Genomic DNA, 15,169 nt, shown 5'->3' on the forward strand with positions numbered 1-15,169 from the left:
CATTCATTTTTTTTCAATTAAGAACTTGGAAGTGGTAACAAAGGATGGGCTGTCAAATGAGGCAACGGAAAGGGCTGACATTGCTTTCTTGTGAATTTATGTATAGTCTAATCCTAGCAGGACAGCATTCCTTTTACTCTCTCTGTCTAGTCCGGAGTAACTTTAGCATCTGTAGAAAGAAGACTCTGGCTATGGCCAACAAATCTTTCCAGCTTCTCCTCCTCTGTTTAGACAATGTAATGGCTGTCATAAAGCTGCCAATAACTCTCTCCCCTGAGCTTAAAATAGATCTGAAATGATAAAGTATATTTAATTCAAGGCTCTTGGCATTACCATTCATTTCATGTCCTTTCAAGGAGTGAAAATTAGGTCCTGGACTAAAGAAGATCTGAGTTCAAATCTGACACCAGTAACTTTACTAGTAGCTGTGTGACCCTGGGCAAGGCATTTAACCTCTGTCTGCCTCAGTTTCCTCATCTATAAAATGGGAACGATAATAATAGCTCCTCCCTCCTGGTGTGAGGATCACAAGATAACTTTTGTGAAGCACTTTGCAAAGCTTAAAGTGTTATATAAGTGCTAGCTATTATTTTTAATTTGTTAAGCATTTACTAAGCACTTATTAAGTGTCAGGCATTAGAGATACAAAGTATGGAACATTTCCAAATTTGGCTGGGTTGACTCATGGATAACAAACAAAGGATACATCCCTACTTGAAGCCTTTTCAGTATGGGAGAGATTGCCAAAACTTGTGCACTTCTAATATAACCTTTAAGAACGCATCACCATCCCCATGGATAATGAGACAGCAGAGTACAAGCTTTAGTTGGGGAGGCATCCAAAATAAATATGTTAACAAACAATGCAAAATATAAAGTTGAATTGGGAAGAAAAGGTATATACTTCAAAATAGCCCCAAATTATCTAATCTGTAGTTATGGTCAGCCAGATAAATTATAAATATTCTCTTAAACTTATTGTGTAATAAGGATCAAGGCATTGTCTAATTCAGGGATAGCATTTTATTTGTATTCTCTCTTCACTGTCTTTGATTTTGTTCATTAGGCTTCCCTATTCATGGAAAAGAGAATCACAATTCCGTCAAATAGTGGCTGCCAGAAATAACTAATATAGACAAACTTTAAAACTTTACAGTGTACAAGGTTCAAAGCACATCATGGTGTAAGTATATCTGGGTATAGCCATATATTTAAATAGTCAAATACATTTAAAAAATGTTATTAAACAGTAATCAGTTGGTAGCCTAATTTAAATTTATGATCTAGTCTATAATTGTCAAACAAAATGGGAATCCACAGAGATGATTATATAGGAATCTATTCATTTTCTCAGGTTTCAATAAAATTTGGATCATAGGTGGAAGCATTAGGTATATTCAATTATATGGAATGAAATGTACATATCTGTCTACATAAATAGGTGTAATATGTATGTATATACATATATAACAGGAGTCAGGAGAGACCTGCATTCAAACTCCACTTCTAATCTTCTATCAACTATAGGACTGTGAGGAGAGTCACTTAACATCTCTTGGCCTGAGTATCCTTATGTGTAAAATGGGAGGAATAATTCTCACACATACCTGATGGGGTTGTAATAGTAGGCAAGTGATATCATGTATTTAAGGGGCTTTGCAAACCTCTAATTATTGATATCAGAATCATTGCTTTAGAACTCTAAGGGATCTTAGAGACCATTGAAGCCCACTGTCACATTTTATAAACAAGGAAACTGAGGCACAAGGGGGTTATATGATAAATCTAGGGTCTCACAACTATAAATATCAACTATGACTAAGTATATAGTTGCCAGAATCACTAGGCACTTGGTTGGAAGTTTGACTGGCTTTACTTACAGCATCATCCAATAAGTTCCCCGTGCTCTTTTTTCCAGAAGATTTTGTTGAGGAGGGAGAAGGGGAAGGAGATGGGGCTGAAAGTGTTTCTTCCTGTTCAATTTCTTTTTCTAGTTTTATCAAACCTGGAGGTTCCACACCATACCTTAGTGTTAAAAAAAAAAGACAAGGAATTATCAAAACATCACTCTTGTTAAGCAATATACATAATACATAGGAACAATATTCAATTTTTTAAAAAAATTTGGTCCAAACCTGTGATTTAATCATTATGGGGAAATCCTAGTGTGAAAACACTCTACCGGTGAAGATCCACAACTCCCTTGCAACTCATAGCTTTAGAAAGGTACCTGAGTCACTGAGAGAGTTAGTGAATTACCCAGGGTCCATAGACCATATGATGTCAATCCTTCTGGAGAAAAAGGATAAGTGATCTCTTATCATTCTTAAGATACCACAGAAATGATGACTTTGAGAAGTTCAATGTCTCCCTCTTCTGCTCCATCCTGACAGTCTAAGTTTCATACACCTTCATACTACTGCTGCCCCTCCTCTGGAATTTGTAAGAGTTCTCTATTTAATTCAACCCAGTGAAATTTATTCATCATTTACTATATACCATACTATACTGTTGGAAACAGAAAAATAAAAATGAAACTGTCAAGGAGCTTGAAAGGAAAGTCAAGAGGACTTTGTGACTGTCCTTATGACAAGGATTTAAGTAATGAGAGAAGGCAAGCATGATTCCAAGATGTTGAGTCTGGGAGATTGTAGGAAGAGTGATTTCATTGACAGAAAAAGGTCAGAGAAGGAGGAAACTATTTATGGGAGGAATATAATGAGTTCTTTGTAAGCACAGTTTGGGACATGCTGAGTGAAGTTGAAACTAGGATATAGAAATGTAAATGTTCAATAAGTAGTGTTAGACATAGGACTATAGCTTGTATGACAGATCAATATAGCATACACACACACATATACCCTTGCACATGTGCAACACATGTTTGTATGTGTACATGAGAACATGTGTATGTTTAAGTGAAGACATGTAGATAAGTTTACATTTATAGACAAATTTATTTATATGCATGATAAACTTTTATAAATTTCCATAAGCAGATATAATCTGTATAAAATGGATACTTTTTCTAGTTAGATTAGAAATATTTTTAATACAATTCAGTAATCATTTCAAAAATTAATAGTGAATACTTGGATTAAATGAAATATAAAAATATTATATAAAATGATACATATATCAATCATATACAAATTTTACATGTATATATTTTATATATTTTAATTGTATACATGTCTTAGAACACAGTCTAATGGTTTTGGCTAAGAAAAATAATTAGCAAATGCTAATGATGATATAAGATGATATTTATTATGTAAGATCACAATGGATTAACTTTGATAAGAGTTTATATCTTGATATTAGGTTTAGGAAAATACTGAGATTAGCACATTTATGAAATATAATAGATGTGAAATTCAAACTGATGAAAATCAGCTGACTGAAAATAAAAGTTCTGAATATGATAGTTTCTCATTCACAAACTTTGACAAACAATATGTACAATAGTACATGAATTTTCTCATAGTTTCTCATAGAATTTTTTTTATTTTAAAATATTAAAAATTATTAAGTATATACTTATAAAGTATATTATCTTTTCTATTTGGGATAGATAATATGATTGTACAATCACAGAAGAAAATCACTCCTACAATGGAAAATAAAATACCATAAATATTTTCTTCTCAGATAATTTTAAACATAAATATAGGAACTCATATTTTGGGGGTGTCATAGGCCCTATTGGCAATCTGGTGAAGCCAATGGAGTCTTTCCCAGAATAATAATTTTAAATGCATAAAATAAAATGCACAGAATTGTGAAGGAAACCAGTTATAATACAGATAAAATTTTTCCCACATAAATTAATGGATCCCCTAGAAATATAACCGTGAATTCTCTGAAGCCCAGGTTAAAGATAGCTGCATTCATGTTCATGCTGGCATGTTATACTTTTTTTTTTCTAAATTAAACCCTTCTTCACAAAATCCCCTAATTTCAAAACCACCAGTTGATTAGTTGATTCTTCACATTAGAAGGTCATTCTTCCCTTTATATAAGGATCTAACACATTCTTTTTAAATTTTTTATTTAATAGCCATTAACTCAAACCACCTTCTTTGAATCTTTTTTTTTGTTTTTTGTTTTTTGTTTTTTTTGGTGAGGCAATTGGGGTTAAGTGAGTTTCCCAGGGTCACACAGCTAGTAAGTGTTAGGTGTCTGAAGCCGGATTTGAACTCTGGTCCTCCTGACTCCAGGACCAGTGCTCTATCCACTTTGCCACCTAGCTGCCCCTTCTTTGAATCTTAATGAAAAAAGAAAAAAAAAAAAAGCAAAGTTAATCTATGATGGTACCTGCAGAGTTCTTTTTAAATGAACTTCCCAGAATAGCATAATGAAAAACATACCGAACTAGAGCACAGAAACTCTGGGCTGTAGTGCTGGTTCTCACACAAACCATCTTGGGTAAGTTGTTTTAACCTCTTCAAAGGTTTGGGGCAGAGGTGGGAAGAAGAAAGGAAGGAAGGAAAGGGGAGGGTTTCAGACTAGATAATTGTTTAGGTCCTTCTGCTTTTAAAATTTCACTTCATTTACAGAGGAACAATACATACACATATACAAATACTTCATTTAAATATTTCTTTCTGGATCATTGAATACTCAATTGAGAGACCATAGTTATCTAAAGTGAGAGAATTCACTGATAATTGACAAACATCAAAAAATAGAAATTTCCAAAAATAGAAATTAAGTCAAAGGAAAAATAGTTTCATTTTTAAAATGTGACCTAGTCATTACTTTTAAAGGTATACATTTGCAACCAAAAAATAAACTACAATAGTCTTTTACTAAAAATGTGAAAATAAAAGAATCATAGAACCTCAATGTTTTCTACAAAATGCAGGTGCATTGTCCATAAAAATAAAAATAACTCAAAGTCTAAGCATGATAGCCAGCAATAAAGTAGTCCATGGAAAATCTTGATCCTTGGACTTTATAATACATTATCTGGATCAACTGAGAATTAACCAAGCCCATTCACACAATAAATCTAAAACCTAAAATACAAGCTTTGTGCTAGTATTGGCATGCAAGGGCACAGCCTGTCTAATGAACTTATATACAATTCATTTATTGCCTTTCTGTATGGAGATGCCAACAGGTTATAAATTATTACTCACTGCTTGGATGGGGACTTACACCTGCAAGTCAACTCAGTCATCAAATTGGCTTTTTCCTTTGCTTTAAACTTTTCTGCCTCTTTATTTCTATTACTTTCCATGGTCTAGACCAATTTTGAATTCTACTTTACCCAAGTATTTTTTCAACTGCCTTTTATAACCATTTTTCTCCATTATGAGCTATTAAATATCCTGCTGGATGTGCCTGTCTTTCTTAGACAGATTTGAAAGCAAAAAGAAAATAACCTGAAGATTAAATCCAAGCAATAATAATAATAATAATAATAATAATAATAATACCCATAGATTCTGACAGTGGACAAATAGGATGGATCACATTTCCTTTTATTCTGACTTTATAAGACAAATTAAACAGTTAAGAAAAGAATGTGCCTGGAGGATTACCCTCTAATGGGCTTCTGAGAATGGTACCTCCTATTTCTTAGAAAAAAATTAAACAGAAGCCCAGAAACTTTCTGAAACTCTTCAGCAGACTATAATGTTCAAATAAAACACATATGGTTTATTTGAAAGAGAGAGAGGGAGTTTTATGACCACATACGAGAAATTGATGTGTGTGTTATTTTTAATCTTGTAAAAAAAAAAAAGCAAATATTCATTAGAAGGCAGCATGACACAGGAAACATTAACCAATTTGGAGTAAAAAAAAAATTGGTTTCCAGTTTTGTCTCCACCACTTATTCAGTGTATTAACTTGAGTCAATTGCTACTCTGAACCTCAGTCTCTTCATTTGTAAGGTGAAGATAATGATATAGTCATTACTAATTTTCCAGGGTTATTGTAAGTTTAATTGAAAAAAAAGGCATAAAATATATGCTATTACATGTTTCATGTACAGAGGTAACTAGCAATTTTGGTACTTAGGTCAAGAAACATAAAATTCATCTTCAAACTTAGTATTTCATGATGTTAAAGTGATCCAAGAAGAATATAAGAAGTTACATTCCATGGTTGGGTATTATTACAATGTACTTGAATTTTATAGCTTCTTTCTTTAACTATCCTTTTTTTAAAGTTTTAGACTTTATTTAATTTTAATATTCATTTTAAAAGAATTTTGAGTTGCAAATTCTCACCTACTGCCTTGCCCAATTGTTGAGATGGAAAGCAATATGATAAAAATTATTCATGTAAAGTCATACAAAACATATTTTCATATTAGCTATATTTAATTATTCTTCCTAACTAGGTACTAAGGTTTTTGTGTTTCTAGATGTTTCTAAACTGCAGAAGGAGAACATGTGTTATTTATTTTTTTATTTATTTATTTTTTGCTTTTTATATTTCTAGGCTCTGGGCAAAATCTCTGATTGCCCCACCCTTGTTACATCTCTGGTTTCATGCTTTGGTGGATATTTGAGGAACATGGATAAGAACTATACCAAAATAGGGAGGCATAGATTGTAATCTGTGTTGTTAGAGGGAGTACCTTCATTCATGAGACAACAGATCAGAGGACCGAATATTTAAATAAGGAAAAGACAAATTTGTTGGAATATTAACATTTCAATTCCCCTTCCCCTTTATTAGTTTTAAAACCAAGGGGACCAAAGATAAATGAGTTTAAAAAGAAGTAACCTCTTTCTCCCATTTGAATCCTAGAGGCAGCTAGGTAGTACAGTGTTGGATAACGCACAAGGCTGAAAGTCAGGAAAATTGGAATTTAAATCTGTTCTCAGACATTTATTAGATGTGTGACCTTGGGCAAGTCACTTAATCCTCTTTATCTCAGTTCCTCATCTGTAAAATGAGCTAGAGAAGGAAATGGCAGATCACTCCATCATCTTTGCCAAGAAAGCCCCAAATATGTCCACTGACTGAATCAGACACAACTGAAACGACTCAAAGCAAAAACAACATAAACTCTAAAGACTCAATTCAGGGTAAAGGCAATGGGTCCCTCAATGGCCAAACCAGGAGAACAAAGGTTCTGACAGGTACAACCACACTGAAAAGGTTTTGAGTACAAGTCAGTAAACCATTTCCTTTTTCTCCCTCTCTCTTATTATCTCTAAATGGGCTGGAGGGGAATAAAAACAAGTAGAAAGACAGGAAAGAAGACAAAAGGTAGCATAAAAGGAAGGAAAGATCAGTTGAAGAAGAATGGGGGGAAATAAAAGGGCAAGAGATATTGAAACTTAATCATAGTAATAATAATTAGAATTTATACAGCATTTTAAGGTCTGCAAAGTGCTTCACGTGTTATCTTCTTTGGTTTTCACAACAACCTCATGAAGTAGGTGCTGTTGTTATCTCTATTTTATGGATGAAAAAATGAGGCTGAGTGGCAGCTAGGTGGTGAAGTGGATAGAGCACAGGCCCTGGAGTCAGGAGGATCTGAGTTCAAATTTGACCTCAGACACTTTACACTTACTAGCTATGTGACCCTGGGAAAGTCACTTAACCCCAATTGCCTCACCACCACCCCCCCAAAAAAAGTGAATGCTGAAAATGAGGCTGAAAGGTTAAATGATTTGTCCAGAGACACAGCTTGAGACAGGGTTTTGAACTACACAGCTTAGTGCTCTAGCTGCCTACTGAACTGCCCTATGGATTTGTTCACTGGATCTTGAAAAATTATAAAAGGGTCAAGGAAAAAGAATGGATGAAAGAGTAGGATGTGAAAGCAGTCATGAGGTAGAAGGGGATGTCCCAGATAATTTGCTTAGCCATGCTACTTACTCATGACCTTGCCAACACTTCTGAACAGGAAGTATAAAATATGACATTGAGGGCCTTACCTCAAGCTGTTGTGATGTATCCCTATTGCACATGTGGCTTCCAAGCTGCTAGGGGATGCAGTGGGTAGAGCACTGAGCCCCAGGAAGACCTGAGTTCAAATCTAGCCTCAGATATTTAGCAGCAGTATGCTCCGAGCAATTAATTTAGCCACTATCTATCTGCCTCACTTTCCTCATCTGTAAATAATAGCCCAGGCTTTTCATAAGGAAAAAATGAGATAACATGTGAAGTGCTTTGCAAACCTTAAAGCACTACATAAATGCTAATAACAGCAGCAGCAACAACAACAACACTAATAACAGAAAAATATGTCTTTATTCTTTTAAGGACAAGACCTACCTGGCTGCAATCCTGCCCAGCTCCAGCAGACAAAGGCACACTTCTCGAGGCTGCTTGTGGAGAACTGGAAAGGCAAAACACAGGAAACGAACTTTTACAATAAAAAGGAATTTCCAAACTGTGCATAGACAAACAGGTTTAACTTCTTATTGTCACTAAAGGTTGAAATGAATGTGCTAGACTGTTCAATAATTCTTTTTTCAGACGCACTATAGAGTGCTAGACACCCACCGGGCACTTGGAGTTGTTGAAAACATACATACATCATTCTCCAACAGAACCCATTAGTGTGCTCAGGAAGTTCCAGCCATGTTATTCATTTCAATCAGTAAATACTAACATTATCATGCTTAGTACAAGCCTCAAGATAATTACAAGGGATACAGCTAATGGCCATTAGGAAATACATCTAGTAGATACACAAGTACAAAAATACCCAATCCATCTTTAAAAAATCCATGGACTAGATCTGAAAGTGAGTTAAAAAAATCAAGCTACTGAGATATGTGTCAAACAATAATGAGTAATGTGAGCAGAGATTTCTCAGGCTTAATTTCTGCCAGATAATGAACATTGAATATATGAAACATTATTCAATCAAGTACTTCTCGCTGGATATATACAGTAATAAATAAATTCCATTGATTGCACACAAAAAGGAATTGTTCCCAAACAACTGATTTATTTATTCAATTGATGGCTGCTGTCCTCATTAGCAAGGGCTACTAAATCACAGAGGTGTTTGTTAACCCTGCCAAGGTATACTAGAATTTACTTTATTGTTCCCAGGACTAATCACTAAGGTTTTTTTTAGGAAATATTTTTGATACTTCTAAAGTCTCCTAAGGAGGGAAATAGGCTATCTGGCACATCAACAAACAATCAGATTAACATATGCATAATATTTTGATTCATTGATCCTAGGGTGTGCATAACCATCAGTTGTGTGAAAACATATATATATATATATATATATATATATATATACACAATAAAATAGCATGAGTACACCAAGTTAGAAATTAACAATTATACAATAATCCAGTTTCATCTCCATCTGCCTACTCCAAGCACCTAGCCTTCTTTTCCTTCCAAGTAATAGCAGTGGTGCCTTATCTTGAAGTCAAGGGGGAGGATGTTAGTAATAGTTTATCTCTCTCTCTCTCTCTATCTATCTACACATGGATATAGATACACACAAATAATTATATATTTTGTATTTTTATTAAATGAGGATGCACCCCAATTTTGCGGCCTTCAAGCAAAAAACCCGGCATAATTCTTGGATTTTAAAAATGTATTCAATTCCCTCCATCCTTTTTCATTAGTCTAGCTTTAAAAGATTTTCTATTCATGTAAGAAAAGATCACAGTTATACTCTCAGTGGGGAAAGACTCAATCTGGATGATAATTTAAAAAATCTGAATTTTATTTGTATTCTTGGTAAAGAGTTGGGGGATACAGAGCAGAATGTTGCATTCATTGTAGATATCACATTGTCTGTTGTTTTACTTAATTATTTTTCTTTGTTACAAGGGATTTTTTTTTCTTTTGTGTTCTCTTTTCTTTCTTTCTTTTGTGGGGCAATGATGCTTAATTGACTTGCCCAAGGTCACACAGCTAGTAAGTGTCAAATGTCTGAGTCTGGATTTGAACTCAGCTCCTCCTGAATCCGGGGCCAGTGCTTTATCCACTGCACCACCTAGCTTCCCCCACAAGGGATTTTTCAATGCAAAGGATGAATAGAAGGGAGGAACGAGTAGTTCCATGACTTACTGTGATATAAAGCCAAAAAACAACCATTAATTATACATCTTAATTCCATAATATTTTCAAATTTTAAAAATCCCTCTTGAAAGTAGAACAGCAAACTTTACTGCAGTACTTTTTTAAAAAAATTATCACAAATGTATAATTAGTAGCATATAAAATAATGAAGGTTGACTGAACAAAGGTAATTTTAACCTTGATTTCCTATGTACTTCTTATTTATTAAAATTAGGAAGCGGCAATTTTCACAGTGATGAATCATCAACTGAACTTTAAAGTAGAAAAGACAGATAATGGTTCTATCTCCATAGCATAATGTTCAAACAGAGGACAATACTACATTTGTCATAAATGGGATTCCACAGAGTATCAAATTGACAAAAAATTAATCCTCTCTCTAATTATCAAACTAATATTTTTTTGACCTGGAGTTTTATCACATCTGAGACACAAAATCATCACGATGGGAAATGAGGTCAATTCTCCATGTTGTGCTCCAGGGAATACAGCCATTAATATTTTCTATATGCTTGCTGGCATGTTTCCTACCTCTAAAACATACTGGCTAGATGACGTTGGACAAATTCTTTAACCTCTCAGTTTTCTAGCTGAGACTATAAGTCGAAAGGAAGATGCCAACCTGCATCATCCAGGAGTTTCCCCAGATTAATGATATCATAATCCCTATTCATTCACTTTCTAATGAAAAAGAGTAACACTTGGAGAATAAGAATTCAGGTAAGAAGCAGCTTTATAAGAAAGCAAATATCAGCAAATACAAAAATAATGAACCAGGGTATGATAGTTCTATCATGTAGTGTTCCTAAATTCTAGGCCATCACCACAAAGAAAACCCAAGATAATGTGAAAGGAATGTGGCTCTCAAAGGTGCTTCTGCAAGAAAGAATATCAGTTCTGGGCACTTTGTGAAAGAAAATGTTGTAAAAAGAATTTTCATGCCTCTTTTGCATTCCTTTGTTTAATCCCCTGGGTCATCTATCAATGGGTAGTTTCCAGAAGACTAAGCCTAAATACAAGTTCTGTAACAGTTTTGCTGAGAAAACATAATTAAGAATTGAGAAAATTGTAGGTAATTGCCTACACTTTTAATTTTGCTTCCCTGCAAGAATTTAGGACAAATTATTTGCTGTCTTTATATCTGTTTTCTAATTAAATAAAAACTTTTTAGTTTTGCTAGAAAAAAATCATCTTGGGATTGTAAGATCCTAGATTTATAGTTAGAAGGGACCTTGGAATTCATCTGGTTCAACCTTCTCATTTTTCAGATAAAGAAACTGAGACCAATAGATAAAGTGATTTATCACCCAGTAAGTGGCAGATATAAAAACCCTCTGACTCCAAAAACAGCATGGAGACACTGTACTCCACTGAATTTACTCACTCAAACACAATATTTTCTAATAGATCCATTTTTATACATAAGCATAATACAATCCTGAATTATTCCTCACTTCAAATTTTGTTTCCATAATTTGACTTACATATTTTATTTTAAGATCTTTGGAAAGCATAACGATTGAAATAGGGACTGAATTTTTGATTCCAATGGTACAAGAACTTTCTGGTATGGAAACTTCCTCTATCAGTATAGGTTGCTACCTTCACCGGAAAATATACAAGTTTAAATAATGAAAAGTATTACACATTTACATGCAAAACACATTTGTTTACATTGAAAAAGTAAAACTGAGGAAATTTTTTGGGTGAATTTCTTTGATCTTTTCAGTATAAAGAATGGGAGACTAAAAGAAATGAAGTCAAAGGATTGAAATGAATTATTTAATGACTGTTCATTTGTGGTTAAAAAACACTGTAGAGGAGAAATCCTTTCAAAGAAAGAAATTCTATGATTGAGGTATCCTATCAGTATGCATGCATGAGCATTCTGCTAGTCACTGTGTTTCCCATTTCCCTTATTTATGTATATCAAAAATATTTAATCTTGAATTCTATCAAGTTTCATATCAAATAGGTCAACTAAAGCAGTTTATATAAATAGTCTATGCAGGGTTGTCATAGTTGTTAATAATTTATATTAGAAGCCAAGCAGATGTTGAAATGGAAAAGGCACCATTCTCTGAAAATTTTAAACATCCTGCCACTAATTTCATATTATCCCTAAGAACCAAGTCATTTACATGCTTACGTTTTCAAAATAGTCACTGTTAATAGCTAGTTAGAGCAGGTGACAAGCCTACTTAGGACTTAATCCTGTACCAGGATAGTTAAAATGAACACTTTTTTTTTTCTTTTTGGGGGGAGGGAGGAAGGGAAAGGTGTTACATTGGGAAAAAGAAAACTAAAAAACTTTGCATACAGTAACATGTCATTCATTTTAAATTCTTTTATTGGTTCATACTCTCAACAATACATAGTAATAGTATTAAGTGTTAAACTTGGAAGATGTGATTGTATCATATTTAATATTTTATGCTTAAAATCAGACCTGTGACTTCATTAGTATGGGGGATTTACAATGAGGATATTCCCTTCACCAATGTAAGTTGATTCCTGCTCTGCAATTAATATTCTTAGGGCATTGCCTAGAGCACTGAAAGACTAAGAGTCTTGCTCAGTCGCACAACCAATAGTTATCAGAAGCAAGACCTCAACTCTTATGTCAACTCTTTACAAACATTGATAAAATATTTATTTGGTCCACACTTATGATTTCATCTTGCAGAGAATTCCCAAATGAGAAAAATCCATCTACTAAAACAGATCAGTAACTGTTATGCAACTTAGAGAGTTCTTCGAGACACTGAAAGGTTATTTGATTTGCCAATATATAGTTAAAATGTGTCAGATGCTAGACTTGAACCCTGGTATTGATTCAGTTATCCATCTATCCATCCATCTATCCATCCATCCATCCATTCATCCATCCACTCATCTCTCTGTCTATCCCTCTGTCCATCCATCCAGCCATCTGCCCATTCATCCATCCCTTCATCCATTCTTCCATATATATATATATATATATATATATATATATATATATATCCATCCATCCATCCATCCATCCATCCATCCATCCAAGTGGAATTTTTTGGCTTCTTTTTCTTCTTAGTGGAATTTAATTTTAACAGAGTTTGCAAAGTGATCATTGCCTCTAGAAAGTTTTCTTTTTTCCTTCTTTTAATGATCAAACAATTTAGAAGAAAGCTGTAATTATTTCCTCAGGCAAATAGAACTCCAATCTGCCATTTAAACTCCATTATAGGAGGCCTAACTCCATGCCTTGCATTCTGTCAAAATCTTATGGGCATCAAATGTCAAATGGAGTTCTGCCTGCTTTGGAAATATAATATTAGTCTAATGTCTAATGAATGAAGTTTCTATGTCATAGTGTACATAGGAACGCACTGCATTGTGCAGTGAAGTTAAGCTTCAACTAGCTCCATTACAATTTAACAGATGGACAATGTTATGAAAGTTATTGAGTTGCCCTCATCAAAATTCTATTATCCATATGCTTTCTATATTACAATATTAATGGCAATTCCCCAAGGAGGGGATGGATTTTTAAAATTTCTCATGCAAGGAGGAAATTATGGGGACAAACTTTTAATCAGCTAAACTTGTCTTAATCTTGAATAGGTTAACTTCAAATTGAGCCTCCCTGTTTTAGACATGTGGCCTTCTAAACTGAGGCAAAACAATGCAGTAGAAAGGGGCCTAGTTTAGATAATCAGAAGCCTTAGATTCTAATTCGGATTTGTCACTACACTATCAGTGTAACCTTAAGTGACTCATTTAAACACTCTGAGCCTTACTTACCTTATCTGTAAATGGATAAATGGACAGCTAGGTGGCACAGTGGATAGAGCATCAGGGAGTTAGGAAGACCTGAGTCCAAATCTGGCCTCAGACACTTACTAGCTGTGTGACCCTCGACCAGTCACTTAACCCTGTTTACCTCAGTTTCTCTTCTGTAAAATGAGCTGGAGAAGGAAATGGTGTAAACCACTCTAGCATCTTTGCCAAGAAAACCAACCTGTAATCCTGATTCTGGAGGAAGCAGAAATCTATTCATTTTCCCTAATTTAACCCTTTCTCAAATTCTCTCTGAAACACACTTCATGCTGGGAATAAAGCAATTTTACAAAAACAAATGCATTACCTACCCTCTCTCTGTGTTTGGTTTCAAACACTTTACATGAGCCCAGTGAGTAAAGAGAATTTGAGATGTCCTGCTCCCCGAAATGGATATTATGTGTAACTTGATGTTGATAAAGTAGTATATAAACAGAGTAGGTATTAACTACAAAATCTGAAGTCAGTACTTCCCTGGATTAGCCATAAAGATAATCTGTATATAAATATTCAAGAACTGACCATATAGATGAAGCTATTGCTGCTATTTTTCCTTAGCTCCAATAAAACATAGCAAACATTCCCTGATAAAACCATTCTATGGCCCTCAAAATAGCAAACTACACCCTGAGACATGGCTTGTTTAGTCAAACACTAGTAAACAGGCACAAAACCTTCTTCTGATGCAACACACGGCCCTGAGATGCATGATTGGAAATGTATTTTAAAAATCAACATTCAAAACCCTTGTGTTTCTTGACAGCAGGGCAGAACTGGGACTGCAGTGGGGAGCCCTTTGGGCAGCATCATCCATTTCCATAACAATAATCAAGGTTGGACCAGAGAGTTAAAGTAATCAGAGGTCAGAGTCAATATGAAGCATCAGAAGACAAGTTCACCAAGCAAAATCACAAGCACAACATGACAAATACAGCCACCACAACAAAAGAGGGGATGTTCGGAAAGAAACCACACACAGGAGCATGCTAGCACAGCAGAGAGCAAACCCTTTTTCTTGTTGAGCAGATTCTTTTGTCAGAGAAACAGATGGAGAAGATTCCCTGGCTCCAAGTCCTATAATCATTCAATAAGATTGTGATATTGATATGGTTAGTACAAGCCAAGTGTTTACCCCAAACAAACGTGTTATAAGAGCATGCTTTCCTCTCTTTGGACACCTCTCAGCTTCCCATTGTCGATAGAATTAGAGGCAACCCAACAGAACCCCTAGAAAACATTTTAAAGGCTGATTAGCTTCATGAACATGAGAAATTTTAAGGTGCAAAAGTAAATTATAAGTAACAAAACTCTCAGC

The 15,169-nt window shown here is 34.5% G+C and overlaps 1 protein-coding gene across 2 annotated transcripts in view; it reads right to left on the reverse strand.

The window, feature by feature from the left end:
- GAS2 (growth arrest specific 2) overlaps positions 1–15,169 on the reverse strand; it is a 159,749-nt gene that overhangs the window by 72,418 nt on the left and 72,162 nt on the right. For both annotated transcript variants that reach the window (XM_043971686.1, XM_043971685.1), the window contains exons 5-6: positions 8,248–8,311; positions 1,881–2,025 (exon numbers count right to left, since the gene is read on the reverse strand). In XM_043971686.1, the coding sequence (XP_043827621.1) occupies positions 1,881–2,025; positions 8,248–8,311 (209 nt within the window). The remainder of the gene's footprint in view (positions 1–1,880; positions 2,026–8,247; positions 8,312–15,169) is intronic.

The sequence above is a fragment of the Dromiciops gliroides genome, chromosome 6 (assembly GCF_019393635.1).
Source record: "Dromiciops gliroides isolate mDroGli1 chromosome 6, mDroGli1.pri, whole genome shotgun sequence".
In the NCBI taxonomy this organism is placed as follows: domain Eukaryota; kingdom Metazoa; phylum Chordata; class Mammalia; order Microbiotheria; family Microbiotheriidae; genus Dromiciops; species Dromiciops gliroides.